General features: G+C 38.0%; 1 protein-coding gene across 1 annotated transcript; it reads right to left on the reverse strand.

Moving 5' to 3' along the window:
* Positions 1–1,208: 1,208 nt before the first annotated feature.
* On the reverse strand, positions 1,209–14,502 carry LOC121383804 (dopamine beta-hydroxylase-like). The gene is made up of 12 exons (XM_041513901.1): positions 14,209–14,502; positions 7,843–7,989; positions 6,860–7,033; positions 6,239–6,322; positions 5,725–5,901; positions 4,980–5,082; positions 4,537–4,703; positions 3,726–3,908; positions 3,043–3,102; positions 2,506–2,633; positions 1,933–2,086; positions 1,209–1,298 (listed from the first exon to the last, which is right to left on the reverse strand). Exons 1-12 carry the CDS (start codon positions 14,500–14,502, stop codon positions 1,209–1,211), a joined length of 1,761 nt encoding a protein of 586 aa, XP_041369835.1.
* Between the last annotated feature and the right edge of the window lie 4,758 nt (positions 14,503–19,260).

Consider the following 19,260-nt stretch of genomic DNA (forward strand, 5'->3'; position numbering starts at 1 on the left):
AAATGTTACCTGAACATGTAACTGTATTTACTTTTATTCATTAGATATTTCTTGAGAAAAAAAAAGGCAAGCAAAATGGATAAGACGTCAATCAGATTCGACGATCATAATAAACAGCTCCAAGTTCACCCAGCAAACATTTTGCTAACGTTCGCGAACTACTTGATTCCCTACATAGCCATTTGGTTTACCGTGAAGCGTATAAACCAGTCTAGCGGACGTTTTTCCGCTCGGTCTGGCTGAACGCAGTCCAAGTGTTTGTCAGTTCTCTTGGATCATTTCCGATTCGAACACGAAGACTAAAGAACCATTTATGAAAATATATCTATGCCTTCAGTTGGGAACATTTCACGCTTTTTGAACCAAACTGTCATCACAGAGTCCATCTGGTGATGATAGCAAAACCGTACCTATCAGAATATAATTGGTGGGCAGTAAACAAAAAGAATCAGGTCATGGCAATATAAGGTTTTCTCCAGATATATAAAAAGTGCACATTTAAAGTGACAGACCCTAGTTTCTAAACACTATGACGTATTTTTGCACGGTTAGAGCGATTTTTGATAATTGAAATCGGCCATTACACATATTTTATTGTTTGATTATCGATTTCCGTACATCTGTAGTGTTTCTGGTCATCCTGGTATTTTGATCCCACAAAATGCATTTTTTCATATTTTGTTTTAAAAGCGCACAGTGCCTGAAACCTTAGTGGTGACGTGTAGGGGCATGTTAAAATACTCAAAGTTAGAAGCGCACGTACCTCTAAGAAGTAACGGTAATGGACACAACTCTAGAGTATTCCCCCCGTTTCATCGTCACAGACTCTGTTGTAACGTTATTTTAATGTGTTACAGGTTTGTAGATTAACCAAACTTGGTGTCCATTTTCACGGGTTGAAACTAGGGTCTGCGACTTTAAACTAAAAATGGCAGCTATTCGTATATTTTTATTGGTGTCTGTGACCCACTGCTCCACCGCTAGATATGGCCCTGGTTTGTCTCCACTAAAACAACAGTGGATTTATTGGACTTTTTTCTCTTTTTTTTCAAAAAGGATCACTGCAATTAGCCATGTTTGATTAATTCAAGGTATTAAGTGTGTTTTGCTAATAGAAAGGCAGACTTTCAGCAGCTTAAATTAACCGGGTAGTGTTGTATCGCTATAGACACACTCAGAATCTTGTCGCCTGTTACAAGGGATTGAAATCATCTGTAGTGTTGCCACCGAGGACAGGAGCTGGGCTCGTTTGGGAGTGGCACAATGATCCTTGTCAAAGGCATTCCGTCCCAGTAACCCTGAAATACAGCAATGTAAGAACATAATGAAACTCTGACCTTTGTCAAAGGCATTCCGTCCCAGTAACCCTGAAATACAGCAATGTAAGATCATAATGGCATCTGCCGTCAGTGCGGTGATGTTAGCGATGTTTCTAAAGTTTTAAATTAAAAGCATTGACCCTTGTTATTAGGTAATGTAAAATATTTTCAGTATTACAGCTTTTTAAACCGATCAATTTTATGTAGGCCTACACTACAAATGACCTTTTCGGTGAACAAGTTTGGTGGCGTGTGCGCACGTTAAACTCTATGACCTGACCTGACCTGACAATTTTGGTAAATCCAATGTGTTTATGCTGTTTGTAATACTTTAAAATGATACAAAAAAGCCACCGATTTAGATGTCCAGATTTTACCTAAGAGATTGCTGCTGAAATATGTTCCGTTACGTGGAGTTGTGGTACTCTTTGCGGATATTCACCTACGTAAAATACACCAATAAACAATTATACATATTAAGTACATGTTTTATGTGCACGGACTTTTCGCGCGCAGTCTAGCATTCACGAGCATCTGGACAATACTTTTCAATGGTTTAGCAGTAAAGGTGTACTTTAATAAAATAAAATAAAGTATTAAAAAACAAACTTACGGGGAATCGATCTCCGTTCGACTGGTTACACTGCATTGAAAGCGGCGACGTTGCATACAAATGCTTCAAGAGGTGGGAATTTAGCGGTGTCCAGTCGATAGAATTGTAGTTGTCAATGTCTCCTTTCTTTGCCGAAGTGGGCATCTTCTCCATTCTGAAACAACAAACAGCAACTCATTCATCTGTTTGTTAGAACAATGTCAGTACATTTTCACAAGCGTAAAAATTATTCTGAACAATATTAATCCAAACTAGAGCTGTATGTGTTAAAATTAAGAATATATATCGACCCATTGTGTAGTTAGACCTAACCATTCGGTCAACAACGTGTAAGTTTAACTCGAGACTTCATTTTTGGTTCGAGCGTTGCGGTATATTCGACACTTCTGAGTTCGACCCAACGAGAGTCTACTGTATATACATACATAGGGCTATTTCAAAAATACGATGAGAGTTTTCCCGCCCAGGTGATATCAGTTCGTTCAATTTCAGGGTCTGGACTAATGTGATCAGGTGTCCAAATATTCCTTTCCTTTCAGTAGTAGTATAAGTCTGTAAAAGCTGTATTGCTACCTGTTCATGAACTCGAAGAATCCGTTCAATGCCCGTGTGTCGACGGAACTCTTACACACCTCCAGGTCGGACTTCGGGTAGTAGTGCACATAGTTGACGCACATCTCCTGGCTGATGGAGAAACCGCCCTGAAAACACGTGCAACGTGTGTAATAGCCAAATATCTTTTTTAACGCTGTTTCTGAAGAAAATAAACTGAGAAAATTTTTCACAGAAACACTGGCTTTAATGCCTTAGATCAAAACGTTTTCTAAATTAATACACAAGTTTTATAAAAACTTTTGGGAAAGTATTTTTCAATATTAAATTTTGTAATAATGGACAATCCAGTTTATCATTTCTTGCAGTTTTTATTATTGTGCAAACATAAATTTAGAACAGTAACGGAGTGAGAAAAATATATAATTATTAGTTTCATTATGTCTTTTAATAGATTGAGAACGTAAATATACTGTTATATACTACCCGGATTAGTCCGCTACCCCCTTTTTCAATGTTCGCATGGACGCTCAATTTTATTTTTTTAAACCCACTTACCACTGTGACATGTTTTCTGTCTTTCGTGCTGTCTTCACACACAGTGATAAGAGCATCATTCTGAAAAAAAACCCCAGAAATATTAGATATTGTTTCAAGTCTGTAACACGAAACACCAAATTGTAGACAAAATTTACATAAATCGTATTATGAGTTCCGAGTCAATATTGATATTTATAAACGTTTAAAGTCAGTTTGAAGAAAACTCTGACCTTCAGTTTCAAACTTTAAGTCTTTTTAGTCTGAGACTTTACTTGTACTTACAAATCAGAATGTCAAACCGTTTTCCTTAGTCGAAGGATCGAATCACCTCAGTGGATGTGGGGAAGATGCATATAAAAGATCCCTTGTTACTAATAGGAAAATGTAGCGGGTTTCGTCTCTAAGACTACATGTATATGTTATAATTACCAAATGTTTGTCATCCATTAGCCGATGATTAATTAGGCTAATCAATTTGCTCTAGATCTAGTTGTGGTTAAACAAAACAAACTTTACTTTACTTTCTTTAATCAAAACCGTATCTCTGAATAATCAAGAGTCGAAAGGGCAATTTGGCAAAGTCGTGATTACTTCTATGAATCACTTTTATGTGCCTCGTCTATAGTATAGGAGGACTGCAACTCTCCATTCTAAATCTAGAGAGTGCGTGAAACATTCAATACTCAACGCCAGCGACTGACCGGTAAAATATGGACAGGTTCTGGCAGACGTCTTATTTCCTGGAAGTGCGGGCTGTAGTGGTCGTCTCTGTTCAGTTCTGGCAGTTCGACGCCGTCCCTGACGTGTTTCGTGTACACGGCCTTTCCCGTCAGGTGGGTATGGAGCTGAGAGGCGAATATCTTAATACCACGGCGAGGCAGGGCCTGTACGTACACAACAATAAACACAATAGTTATGTGTGGTGACCTGTGCATGTAATTTATTATAGATATAGCCTAGACGCGGTGAAAAACCAACAACTTAAAAACCAACAACAGTAATCTGTAATCAAATATATCTTACTTTCAGTTGAGTTGAGTTCTATTTGTTTTTGTGTTTATATTTTATTAAGGTTCGATGATTCTGTTTTGGACACACACTGGCTATATCTGATCTGCCTGTCCTAGACAGGGGTGATTGGTTAGTGATAGAAAAGTCGGTCTGGTGGCTTTACACTTCTCCATAGTGCAGACTTTAAAATTCACTCAGAGTGGTAGTCGGTGTCGGAGTGCGAACCCAGAGCCCACTAGCTTTGAGTCCGATGATGATTAATTAATCAAAGTACCTTAGTGGAGTCATTAAAAAAAAAAAAACATTTTTAACTATATTTTAGCTTGTATATCAATATAAAACCTAAGAAAAAGCAACTGTGAATGTGTAATTCTGGACAAATACAAAGAAGAATAAGAAAAGTACTAATACTCAAACTGTTGTAGTATATCTAGCCTATCGTTATATAGAAATACATATCTGGAACATGGACATTAATTACTAAAAATTAGTAAGACTTACAATGGAGGTACATTCACGTATACAGTATCCGATAAGTTTGAAGAGGTCCTGACCCGGGGGTAGCGCCATCTTGTTGGTATACTCCAGTCCAAGTTCTAGGATCCCAGCGTCGTACTTCCGCGGGGTCGGACTCACGTAGAATCGGATTCCAGAACTGTCCACAACACCTAAATAAATAAATAAATTAAATGAATAAATAAATAAAATAAAATAAAAATAAAAATAAAAATAAAATAAAATTAATACAAAATTAAACACTAAACAAATAAATAAAGTTACTGCAAATACATTTGATTTACGAACATTGATAACTTAACAAAAAAGGTTTAAATACATATTGAATATTTAATTTAATGGTAAATAAAAAATACCGAAATTGCTAAATAAATTTTGATTAGAGAATCAATGGCTTTATAGCTGAATATATTTTAACTTTTCGTTACCTTTGATAAATCTGGGGTTGTTGTAGTGCACCTCTAGCAGGATAAATTGACTAAATCCTCGACCTCCGATAGCATATCCTGCTTCCTCGGGGTACGCTATTGGCTATAGAAACAAAATTGGATTATTACAACACCAGTTTGTTCATCTGTAAGGCATATTAGTTTCATGAATTGTTCAAGGCAGTTACAACATCAATAGGAAGGTAAAGTTAAAAAGAGAAATTTATACGTTTAGCTTTTACATTGTGTCCAAGGGCCGTTTTCTAAGTGTGCGGTATTAGGCACGTTGCGGGCGTGCACTGTGGGAAACATACGCACAAAAAATGTCGATGCATTTGGAAATGCTGCTATTGATTAAAATAGACTTTATGATGATGATGATGTTGATTACGGCGTTGATAATGATGATGATGACGACGACGATGATGATGGTGATGGTGGTGGTGATGATGATGATAAATATGATGATGATGGTGGTGGTGGTGGTGGTGGTGGTGGTGGTGGTGGTGATGATGATGATGATAAATATGATGATGGTGGTGGTGGTGATGATAATGATGATAGTCATGATGATGATGAAGGTGATGATGATGGTGGTGGTGGTGGTGGTGGTGGTAGTGATGATGATGATGGTGGTGGTGGTGGTGATAATGATGATGGTGGTGGTGGCGATGATGGTGATGGTCATGATGATTATGAAGGTGGTGGTGGTGATGATGATAATTGCTATTATTTTACTACATACCCCAGCTCCCATAGCCCATGCGCCTATGACGTTTCTGCAACTGGCTAGTTCTGGCGGTTTTCCCTCAGCCAATCCGGGTCCGTTGTAGAATGGTAAACGTCCACTGACACCCACACAGTAAAACACCTCGATGTGATGAACCAGGTTCTTACTAGTCGGTTCTATAACGCCCTCGTACTAAAAACAGAGTAAAATTAGTAAATTGGAATTTGAAAATACATATAACTATTAGAAGCTCCTTTATGGAATCACAAATAAAAATATTGATTGTAAATACAATACCTGCTAATCAACATAAAAAAAATATGCGACAGACAGAGAGAGAGAGAGAGAGAGAGAGAGAGAGAGAGAGAGAGAGAGAGAGAGAGAGAGAGAGGGAGGGATGGAAGGAGAAAGGGGGAGAGCGAGAGTAACAGAGAGGTATACAGTGAGAGAGAGAGAGAGAGAGAGAGAGAGAGAGAGAGAGAGAGAGAGAGAGAGAGAGAGTGAGTCACACGTCCATGCATGGACCCACCTGAATAATGTGTTGTTTGTTAGGAAGTGGTGGTAAGGTTGTTGTATACCACCAGTACGTCGTTTCCACTGGAGGAACATGCACCTGAAAATAAACAACACAGATATATTCATAATACTACACGTACATGGGCCTACCTTCGAGATAGCGAGGGGGCAGTAATTGTATCCCCGGGAAACTATGAAAATGTACCCTTTTAGTTTGGAAGTGCCCTTTTTATCTAGCTGAAGAATATCCTTCATTACCGTGCCCTGGCACTTTGTTATTTCCCCTCCCTGGATATTTTAGGCAGTGGCGGATCCAAGATCTTATAAAGAGGTGTCACAAAATTCTTGCCGAGCTCCCAAAGAGAGTGAGATCTATATGAAGGGTTCGGGAGGATGCTTCCCGGCAATGTTTGAAACAAGTATGCTCGGATACGTTATTTCAGAGTCTAAAGGTCACTTTAAACGGGCAGTGGGGGGAGGGGTCACGGAACCCCTGTGACCACCCCACCCCCGGCACCGCCAGTGAAATTTTAGGCAAGATAGGGCCTTAATATGAAGATGATCAATCACAGACATGAGTCATCTTTGTCACTCTCCACTCGTAGGCCTAGTTTTGTGGCAGACATGGTCTTACTTTTGGTGCTAAGATTTCAAACGTCCACACATCGGGTGGGAAGCGCGCCAAGTTGATGTCCGGTTTGAGTAGCTGCACTCTCTGGAGGCCGTGGTAGGCCGCCGTCACGTTGTGGCCGGTGATGGAGCGCGGGTTTCCCTCGGACACGAAGTACACGATGTGCGTCGTCCCGTTCTGAAAACAGACAGGAAGCAAAACTAATGTCTCTTTAATGATATCCCAGCACAGTTTGAAAACTCTATGCCAACCTGTAAGTCATATACACACATGGAGAGAGAGAGAGAGAGAGAGAGAGAGAGAGAGAGAGAGAGAGAGAGAGAGAGAGAAGAGAGGAGGGAGAGAGAGAGAGAGAGAGGGAGGGAGGGAGGGAGGGAAGAATAAAATAAAATAACACAAATACATAGCAAAATACTAATGTTCTATGATGTATACAGTAATGACAATTGATGTTTTGATGGTGGCGTCATTTGACGATAAATATCCAAAAACGTTTGATCGTATATTGATGTTTTTGAAAGGGTGAAGCAATTGGGAGAAAAATAATCTATAATGTGGTAGTATTTTGGTAATGATTGCATATCAAAGGATAATGATATTACTGCACAAAACATTATGAAAGTACTATCTCATGATTCTAATGAACACAACTGCAAATTAATTGTATCAAGAACAGTTTTATTTTGAAAAAAAAAGGAAAAAAGATTCAATTATATTATTGCAAGTTTCAAATGTGTATCAAGTGAATCTATTTTCTGGACAATGCGAATGGGGTCAAACAGCACCTTTACGACTCTTTACGACAGAGGTGACAATAGATACTTTGTACTATTTTTAGTTTGTTTAGATTAGTTTAGAAATGCATTTTATGTCTGTAGAACCCTAGGTATACGCTCTATACACCCTCCCAGTTATTTTGGGCTAGGCACGCCGCTGCTAATACTGTTAGCGCCCCCCCCCCCCCCCCCCAATTACTTTGTACCCACATCCAGTTGATAGTCCTTGCCATCACAGGTCTCGAAATGCCTTGAGAATTCCAGCACCGTCATATCCCACTGGGTCTTTCCACGCTCTAAAACATAGTCCTGCGACGAGTCAATATGTAGGATTCCTTTTCCGTCCGTCCACGTATCCTGAAAACAAAAGAAGGAATATTTATTTAACGACACCCATAAGTTGGTATAGAGAATGTCATATATATGCAAAGAATCTTTCATATGAACATTCCCAAAGACAGGATAGCACATACCAAGACATGATAAATAGTCGTGGATCACTGGTTGGAATGGGAAATAACACAAAAGGACCACAGACTGGAATTGGTTCTATGACATTATGCAAAATCTTCTGGGGTTTGGATTTGCTTTTTTGTTCGTAAAGTCTAGCACGGTGAACACGGCAACAGGTGCATATAGTCTTAATGATTCAGATCTTTTCTAAGTCTATATATTATAAGTTCGTTTTGTTTAACGACACCACTGGACCACATTGATTAATTAATCATCAGCTATTGGATGTCAAACATTTGGTAATTCTGACATAGTCATCAGAGGAAATCCGCTACATTTTTTCTAATGCAGCAAGGGATCTTTTATATGCACTTTCCCACAGACAGGAAAGCACATACCACGACCTTTGTCCAGTTGTGTACCGGCCTCGGTGGCGTCGTGGTTAGCCATCGGTTCCACAGGCTGGTAGGTACTGGGTTCGGATCCCAGCCGAGGCATGGGGTTTTTAATCCAGATACCGACTCCAAACCCTGAGTGAGTGCTCCGCAAGGCTCAGTGGGTAGGTGTAAACCACTTACACCGACCAGTGATCCATAACTGGTTCAACAAAGGCCATGGTTTGTGCTATCCTGCCTGTGGGAAGCGCAAATAAAAGATCCCTTGCTTCCTGTCGTAAAAGAGTAGCCTATGTGGAGACAGCGGGTTTCATCTCAAAATCTGTGTGTCTTTAACCATATGTCTGACGCCATATAACCGTAAATAAAATGTGTTGAGTGCGTCGTTAAAATAAAACATTTCTTTCTTTCTTTGACCAGTTGTGGTGCACTGGTTGGAACGGGAAAAACCCAATCAGTTGAATGGATCCACTGAGGTCGTTCGATCCTGCGACGCAAAAACCCTCAAGTGAGCGTTCAACAGAATGAGTTAAATCCCGCCCCCTATATATTATAACCGATGGTCAATACAAATCCATTTTAAACCGTCTATTTTGTGTCTAACATTTTAGTTCGGCATTTGGTCGAGAAAAAGAAAAGAAAGAAGGAAGGAAATGTTTTATTTAACAACGCACTCAACACATTTTTATTTACGGTTATATGGCGTCAGACATATGGTTAAGGACCACACATATATTGAGAGAGGAAACCCGCTGTCACCACTTCATGGGCTACTCTTTTCGATTAGCAGCAAGGGATCTTTTATATGCACCATCCCACAGACAGGATAGTATATATCACGGCCTTTGTTACACCAGTTGTGGAGCATTGGCTGGAACGAGAAATGGCTCAAAGGGTCCACCGACGGGGATCGATCCCAGACCAACCGCGCCTCAAGCGAACGCTTTACCAATGCGCTACCTCCCGTCCAGAAAGAAAGAAAAGAGTATTTTACTCCTATCCTACCGATAAGCAGCAAGGGATCTATTATATGTACTTTTTCATATACATGACACGACATACCACGGCCTTTAAGCTACAATTCACGGGGCACTGGTTGGGACGGGAAAAAAACCCTAAACATGGTCTGTGGAGGGCAATCGATCCTGCTACCCATCCCACCTCAGGTGAACGTATTAGCAATGAACAAGATTCATCTACGGTAAAAATGTATCCTTACTGATTTACAGGGCTCATTCACGTTGGAGGGCGGGACGTAGCCCAGTGGTAAAGCGTTCACTTGATGCGCGGTCGGTCTGGGATCGATCGCCGTCGGGGGGCCCATTGGGCTATTTCTCGTCCCAGCCAGTGCACCACGACTGGCCGTGGTATGTGTTATCGTGTTTGTGGGATGGTACATATAAAAGATCCATTGCTGCTAATCGAAAAGAGTAGCCCATGAAGTGGCGACAGCGGGTTTCCTCTCTCAATATCTGTGTGGTTCTTAACCATATAACCGTAAATAAAATGTGTTGAGTGCGTCGTTAAATAAAAACATTTCCTTCCTTCCTTCCATTCACGATGGATGCGGTGCGACTACAAAAATTAAAATATACTATTTCCAATGAGAGCATAAGAGCCGGACGGCATGCAGCCAGTGTGAATGCTCTCATTGGAAATAGAAAGAAAGAAAGAACTGTTTTATTTAACGACGCACTCAACACATTTTATTTACGGTTATATGGCGTCAGACATATGGTTAAGGACCACACAGATTTTGAGAGGAAACCCGCTGTCGCCACTTCATGGGCTACTCTTTCCGATTAGCAGCAAGGTATCTTTTATTTGCGACCGGCCTCGGTGGCGTCGTGGCAGGCCATCGGTCTACAGGCTGGTAGGTACTGGGTTCGGATCCCAGTCGAGGCATGGGATTTTTAATCGAGATACCGACTCCAAACCCTGAGTGAGTGCTCCGCAAGGCTCAATGGGTAGGTGTAAACCACTTGCACCGACCAGTGATCCATAACTGGTTCAACAAAGGCCATGGTTTGTGCTATCCTGCCTGTGGGAAGTGCAAATAAAAGATCCCTTGCTGCCTGTCGTAAAAAGAGTAGCCTATGTGGCGACAGCGGGTTTCCTCTAAAAACTGTCAGAATGACCATATGTTTGACGTCCAATAGCCGATGATAAGATAAAAAATCAATGTGGTCTAGCGGCGTCGTTAAATAAAACAAACTTTACTTTTCTTTTATTTGCGCTTCCCACAGGCAGGATAGCACAAACCATGCCTTTGTTGAACCAGTTATGGATCACTGGTCGGTGCAAGTGGTTTACACCTACCCATTGAGCCTTGCGGAGCACTCACTCAGGGTTTGGAGACGGTATCTGGATTAAAAATCCCATGCCTTGACTGGGATCCGAACCCAGTACCTACCAGCCTGTTGACCGATGGCCTAACCACGACGCCACCGAGGCCGGTTTCATTGGAAATACTAGTAGTGTATTTTAATTGTTGTAGCCGTACCGCACGCGCCACGCCGCATCCAATGTCAATAAGCCCATAAGCGTTGTCCTATGTTACTACAAGTCGCACACTGATAACGCAACTGACGTACATTTTCTACTCTTCTCCTATGTTTTAAACATTGGTTAATTAAGAGGATACTAGTATATAAAAATATTTTTTTTAAAATTTGTTTAAGGATATAATTAGTCCAAGATATTTCATTTGCCATCCGTTAATGGATGTTAAACATTTCCTGACACCTTCTCTTAAGAGGAAATATGAAGTTACCAAACTGCATATACATGTATATTTACACACTAAAACCAAACTGGTATTCCATTAACAAATTATACTAACTACATAGAAAACTAATATTTTCTTTGCAAATCTTAAACTTTTTTTACGATAATGTGAAAAAGTGATATTTTATTTTCAAAAACAGTAGCCTATTAATTTATAAAACACATTCAAATTACACTAATTCTATAATGAGTTAAATGAATCTATACAGATTTAAAAATGTGTAATAATAAATACTCCAAAGAATTCAATAACGATTTAAATGACAGGGGTAGGTGGAAATGATTAAAAGAGTTTTAGTTAGCATGCGTCTGTGCGAAATTTCGACGTTTAAGATCCTTAATGTTTTTGGTTTATCTCTTATAATTCCATAAGGAATAATGGAATGGCTTATGTACTTTTATGTTTTTAAGTTGGTTTTATGGGGTTTAATGGGGTTTAAACTGAAGCTGAAAATAAAAATAGAAAAAAAAATAAAGGGAAGAGAGAATGAAGAAAGTAAATAAAGATAGAAGGAAAGAACTAATTAATTTAAAGATTAAATTTCGAAATAAAAAATAACACATCTATAGGGATAATGTAGATGCTAATAACTGAACAACATAAACATAACACGTCTATAGGGATAATGTAGATGCTAATAACTGAACAACATAAAAATAACACGTCTATAGGGATAATGTAGATGCTAATAACTGAACAACATAAAAATAACACGTCTATAGGGATAATGTAGATGCTAATAATTGAACAACATAAAAATAACACGTCTATAGGGATAATGTAGATGCTAATAACTTAACAACATAAAAATAACACGTCTATAGGGATAATGTAGATGCTAATAACTGAACAACATAAAAATAACACGTCTATAGGGATAATGTAGATGCTAATAACTTAACAACATAAAAATAACACGTCTATAGGGATAATGTAGATGCTAATAACTTAACAACATAAAAATAACACGTCTATAGGGATAATGTAGATGCTAATAATTTAACAACATAAAAATAACACGTCTATAGGGATAATGTAGATGCTAATAACTTAACAACATAAAAATAACACGTCTATAGGGATAATGTAGATGCTAATAATTTAACAACATAAAAATAACACGTCTATAGGGATAATGTAGATGCTAATAATTTAACAACATAAACAGAAAAGACGAAAAAGGGAAGGGGAGTTCGATAAGATAAGAAAAGGTTTTTGCATGGAAAAGAAAGGAGAGAAAAAAGTTAAAGTTTGTTTTGTTTAACGACATCACTAGAGCACATTGATTTATTAATAATCAGCTAGTGGATATAAAATATTTGGTAATTTTTACATTTAGTTTTAGAGAGGAAACCCGCTACATTTTTTCCATTAGTTGCAAGGGATCTTTTATATGCACCATCCCAGAGACAGGATAACACATACTATGGCTTTTGATATACCAGTTGTGGTGCACTGGCTGGAACGAGAAATAGCCCAATAGGTCTACCGACGGGAATTGATCCTAGACCGACCGCGTATCAAGCGAGCACTTTGTCCCGTCCCTCAAAAGGAAAGACAATTTAAGGGATGAGGAAATTGATAAGATTTGTTTATTGTTATTGTTTGGGGTTTTGGGGTTATTTTTTTCTGTTGGTAATAAAAGTCGTATTGCTATATTTAATCCTAATAAAAAGGTCAAGCCAAGGGGATCGATCCTAGACCGCGCATCAAGCGAGCGCTTTATCACTGAGCATTGGGTTTTTTAATGTTTCATAGTTACAAACTTTAAAAAGAACATATTTTTCGATATAAAATTTTCTTAACATATTTTTAACGCTATTGATATTTAACTGGTTTTCTTCTGTATTTTCATGCTGTAAATATAATATTTGAAGTTAATGGTTAACCAATTTGCCAAGCTATTATTTTTGTTATTATTCATGCCAAACATGAAAATAACTTTGCTGAAGTTGATTTTAATTCTTAATAGTATCCATGATTTTACTTCTTTTAATAATTTATAAACTTGGTCATTTGAAGAATAAGAGCCGAAATTACGAAGCCTGTTTTTCTTAAACGCAGGTGTTTAATCATTGTAAATGTATGTAGTTACATGCGTGTAAGTAATAAAGAGGCTTTGTAAATTCGGTCTTAAATGTTTTAGCGTTTCTAGAAAAATATTACAAATCTACAAAGAAAAGAATGTATATATAATAAATAATAAGTAAAATATGATAGTCGCCAAGACTCTGTGCAATATTCTATACTAAACTCATGCTAAAAAATGTACACCCGAATTTAAAAAGCCTGTTTTAGACTTATACGAGTGTAACTACATACATTTTTAGAATGCTTAAACACCTGCGTTTAACAAAACCAGGCTTCGTAAATTCGGCCCGTATATTTTACATTATGGAAAGGTATAGTGTAAAACGTTTTCCGTTCCTGTAAATCATATGAAAATCCCTCATTTTCACGTTTTAATTATACTTTTGGGGTTATTGTTTGAGCATATTAATATATCGTACATACAATTGCATCCATTTTTGTCTTTTATCAAAATGATTAGATAAAACGAGAAAATATTATGACATTTTAAAAAATATCTGTTTACTTTGTATATGTATGTAATGTATATAAGGTGAGACATTAATAAATACATATTCGCTAATAGTTTGAATTACGTGGCTTTTGAAATGTTAAAATATTATTTCTATAAAAGTATATTATATTGTTATTTTACACAATTTATATAACGGAATCTTAAATTACGAAATGGACTATTTGAAAAGTACTTGATTGTAGTTTTAGCATTTACCGTTGGTGCAAATTCGAAATGAATGAATGAATGAAATAAATAAGAAAAAAAAGAAAAAAGAAAGTAAGAAAGAAGAAATAAAAAAATATTTTATAAAGTTAACAAATTAAAAAGAAAAACTTAATTGTTGTTTTTCTTACCTGAAAATGGTGAGTTCCCTGAGAATTCGTCCAGAAAACCACGAAATCTGCGAACGTGCTTTCTCCATAGTCGGAGAAGCCCACCCCGAACCACGAAGTTTCGGGGACTCGGCTCACGATTTTCACATGGACGAGGTTTCGCCGATAGTCTACATCCCAGAAGAAGTGAATATCGTGGGTCGGGTCTAGTATGAGGTTGTATCTGTAGTTTCCCGAAAAGTTTCCGAATGGCACAGCCGAGACGTACAACGTCCAAGTCATGAGAAGAAGAAACAAGTGGTAATTGCATTCCATGTTCGCTCCACTGTTTGTTTAGCGCTGTCGTTAAATAGAGGGCTAACGAGAAGAAATCAGCATCGATTACGTCACGTGATCTTCTTCCAACCAATGTCTGTTTGCCCTCGGTGGATTGTCTGCGAATGGTTCTGAATACCCTGTCCTGTCTGGTTCCATTTCCTTCCACGTAATTACATCACGTTTAGGAATACATGTTAAATTTAGTTTATCAGTTACTAGAATTTTCAATTCTTTCGTTTTTCTTTTCTATTTCTGTTTAAAGCAACTAACTTCCTTGCTCTTACCCTCGCCCATTACGCTATGAAAGATGTACGTACTTTTTCACATGTTTGGTTTTTCATAATGTATAAAAATGGCATGAAATTTATTCTCTCTGTGTCTGAGCTACCTTGTTCAAAATTCAGAGAGTTCTCGAAATTCTATCAAACTGTTTGAAGTACCGATAATGTTGCTCTGTTGCTCCCATTTCTGAGTCTGTGCACACACACGCACGCAACGCACGCACACACACACATAGAGAGAGAGAGAAGAGAGAGAGAGAGAGAGAGAGAGAGAGAGAGAGAGAGAGAGAGAGAGAGAGAGATAGATGTAATTATATTATAGTGGAGCATCCTGAAAATACAATGCATAAAACCCCCATCAGCATTGTTGCAATTGTGACTGAATTAGCTGGACTTCTCACAGTAAAAACAACAGCAGAAACGTCATGTATAGCATAATACGTCATCTAAACAACTTAACTTTTTACTATATTTTAAACTATTTAAGTGGAGTTCTAAATGTCTTAGATCCTCCCCTTCCACGTGTGTGGAATCCAAAATTACTTATGAAGGTATTAAAAAGGTTTGGACAAAGGTTATCCCGTTGACGAACCCCTACAGTTATGTGACTGGTGTTAAAGGTAAAAGTACCCTTATTGGTTTTATCAAGAACAAATCCATCTCGTCTGTCTCTCTTTCCTCATCTCTCCCCCCCCCCCCCCGCCCCCCTCACCTCTCTCTCTCTCTCTCACCTCTCTCCTCGTCTCTTCTCTCGTCCTCCTCTCTCTCTCTCTTCTCTCTCTCTCCCCTCCTCTGTTGTTTGTGTCCGTTGCTCACCATAGGTAACATGCCTCTTCAGCTATTTGTACTCCCTCTCCCCCTTCATATATCTCTCTATCTCTCTATATCAGTTGTGTGTGTATTTATATATATATATATCTTATATTTATATATATATATATCCCATATCTCTTCCTCTCTTCTCTCGTCCTCTCCATCTCTCTCTCTCTCTCTCTCTCTCTCCCTATCCTTCCCCCCTCCCTCTATCTCCCCCCCCCCCCTCTTCTCTTATCCTCTGTTGTTGTGTCGTGTTCACCATAGGTAACATGCCTCTTCAGCTTTTGTACTCCCTATTCCCCTATTTCATATATTTATACTCTATCTCTCTATCCTCATACTTTCTATATATGTGTGTGTGTGTGTTCTATCGATATATATACATATAGATATATCTCTCTCCCTCCTTCTCTCTCTCCTCCCCCTCCCATTTCCTTCCCCTCCCTCCCCCTCTCTCCTCCCCTCTCCTTCCCTCCCCTCTCCTCTCTCCCCCCCTCTCTCTCTCCCTCTCCTCTCTCTCCTCCCTCTCTCTCCCCTCTCTCCCCCCTCTCCTCTCTCGTCGTCTATCTCTCTTCTGCCTCAGGCTCTCTCTCTCTCTTCTCATTTCGTCCTCTCTCCTCTCTCTCTCTCTCTGTGTTTTTTGTGTCGTGTTCACCATAGGTAACATGCCGATTCAGCTATTTGTAATACTCCCTAGAGTCATATATCTCTCTATCTACTCTATGTGTGTGTGTTGTGTGTGTTTGTGTATATATATATATATATATATCTATAATATTATATATATATCCCTCTCCCTCGCTCCTCTCGCGCCTCTCCTCGCGCTCTCCTCTCTCTCTCTCTCTCTCTCTCTCTCTCTCTCTCATATAAGCGAGCAAAAACAGGTTATAGGATTTCTTCTTAATAACGCAATTTTCCAGTCAGTTTCCAACAAAAATACACATTTTGTTTCAGAAAAGAAAACCCATACTGAGTTAGCCAAAAAAATAAAAAATTGAAAGCTTGTTGCATGCATGTTCTGCCTCACTATACCGCCCCAAAAAAAAGAAACAAATTATAATAAAAAGAAAGAATTCCCGATATGAATGACGTCAAAAAATGTGGGGGAAAAAAAGAAAAAAAAGAAAAAAAAAGAAAAAAAGCATGATGAATATGCATTCCTGATAGGAATGACGTCAAAAAAGTTCAAGCGTAAACCCAATTAAGAACAGCATGCGATTACAAGCGACATTTTTCGTCTAGATGCTGGATATTTCATCACACAACGGTGGAGTGATGTCAAAGCCACGCGGCCCACTCAGCAGGTGTTCGAGACGTCAAGTGGGCGATACCGTTTAGCAAATAGCGCTTTAATTATTCCCGCTCTGGCCCGCTCCAATCGAAGTGGCGTTCGTCAAAGTATTGAACCTCTCTGATGACATTACGCGTTGGCATGACAGCACAACCCAGTCATGATGTTGATTTCCGACTTGTTCATTTCTGGGAGAAACTCATCACAAACAGACATGTTAACCGCTTTCCTGTGCATTTTTCATCATATGTGATCGGAAATGTGTCCGGTCTGACTAAATAAACGAATTTCATCAGTGAATGTCTTTGGAAAGCGAGAATGGATGGTCATGTGATGTATTACTTCAAAAGTATAGAAATAGTAAGAATTCCACAGAATTAAATGTCTCGCCTACTATAATTCATAAACTTATTCGGTGTCACTGATAACTGCATCCATAAAATGTTCCTCTTAAAAATTAAAATAAAATAAAAAAGATTAAATTAAATTAACATTTTAATTTAATTAATTAATTTATTATTATTAATCTCTCTCTTTTTTACGTGCATTGTGTTGACCATCCATAGGTGCAACTATAAACCAAGTTTCATTGATTTAGAAATTTTAGTTTCTGAGGAATGGAAGTAAACGAGAATCATTAATTCTTGAGACAAACGCAAAAGTTGATGCTTTCGGAAAGTATTTACCTATATCTTGGGGTTTTTTACTTCACAAAGGCGAACCTATTACCCGTATTATTTACTGGGGAAAACCCCCATTAATAGAATAATTACAGGAACCATATTCAGGTAAAGAATACAAGTGCATTTTTAATTTTCCCTTTTTAAAAATATGGCTTCAAACGCGGTTTCCTTGCCTTAAATAGGAATAATTTGGATGAAATTGTTCAGCTGTTTTATAGGTTATTTAACGAATTCCACCGTGACGAAATTACACAGAACACTGTTTTCCCATAGTAGAAGTTGCACACTAATATATAGTACATACAGTGATGCAAGTGGATTGTCTATCGTTTGTGTTGAATCTCAACTTTGATGGGGATTACAAATAAAAAGGCATTAATTTTTTTATATAAATCTGTGACCAAAGTTCAGTGACGGAATTACGTTGCACGGACAAAGGATTCCAACCATGCGACGTTTTCCGTACATTCTCGTTCTAACTAGTGTATCATAACTGGTAAAAGGCTGTGGTATATGCTTTCCTGCCTGTGGAAAAGTGCATATAAAAGATCCCTTTCTGCATTAGGGAAAATGTCGCGGGTTTCCTCTGATGACTACGAGTCAGAATTACCAAATGTTTGACATCCAATAGCCGATGATTAATAAATTAATGTGCTCTAGTGGTGTCTTTTTCCTGTACATATATATCTACAATCAGGTAAAAGATAGTTATTTTTAGGCAACTATTGACATTGGGTGATATAAATTAATAAAAAAAAATAGAATTCATCGAACATAAATATGTGTAAGGGCTCTATAAACATTGTGACGGAAGTACATTTTGCGCCTGTGACGGAATTTTTCTACAGTAGTTCCGTCACAACTGTTACAAGAAATGACTTCTCGTTTAGAGATCGTTTTATGTATACTAACCATCAATGTAAATGAAACGGAACATTCGTAAAAAGACCCCAAGGTATCAAGGGCGATTACATAAACTAAAGAATATACCCGCAAATAATAAAGTTAATCACATCATTCATATTTTGTATATTTTTATGACAGAACCACGTTAATAAAGAAAAATCAAGTAGAGTTTAGTAGGATAAACTAATGAAGAAAATATAATTTCAAACTCCAAAGACCAAACGATATTCTTCAATATGGGCATGTATTGCCGTTTAATATACATACTGACCAAAGTTTTTTTTTCACAAATCATAAATAAAATTAAGACATTTTGTTCTTTCCAAATTTGTTTACTCATATAAAATAATGTGTTAAATGTATTAATTAATTTAAAATCTGTTAAAAGAGTAAATTAATTTGAACTCTTCTGGTTACACTATAAATATTCTGTACGACAGGTCCTGTACGACAGATGACTAAAACTTATTTTATTAATTAACTGTGATAAAGAAATAAATATAATATGCACTGAATATATACTCTTCAAAAAAAGAAACGCAAAAGGGTACAAATGGGTTATAACTCCGATTTTATGTTTCCAACCGGTTCATGCTTTGTGAATATAAGGTCATTGCATGTCCCAAACACATTCCCACGGTTACATTCGATAAAACGCAGCTACTGTACAATAAAGTTCCAAAATGTGAATATTCGCAAAAACGCAGCCACGTGCAAACCATGTCACCACTGCACGTGCGTTGTCTGCACGTGCAACATGAACACCGACAGTATAAAA

This window comes from Gigantopelta aegis, chromosome 10, assembly GCF_016097555.1.
Source record: "Gigantopelta aegis isolate Gae_Host chromosome 10, Gae_host_genome, whole genome shotgun sequence".
NCBI classification, from domain to species: Eukaryota; Metazoa; Mollusca; class Gastropoda; order Neomphalida; family Peltospiridae; genus Gigantopelta; species Gigantopelta aegis.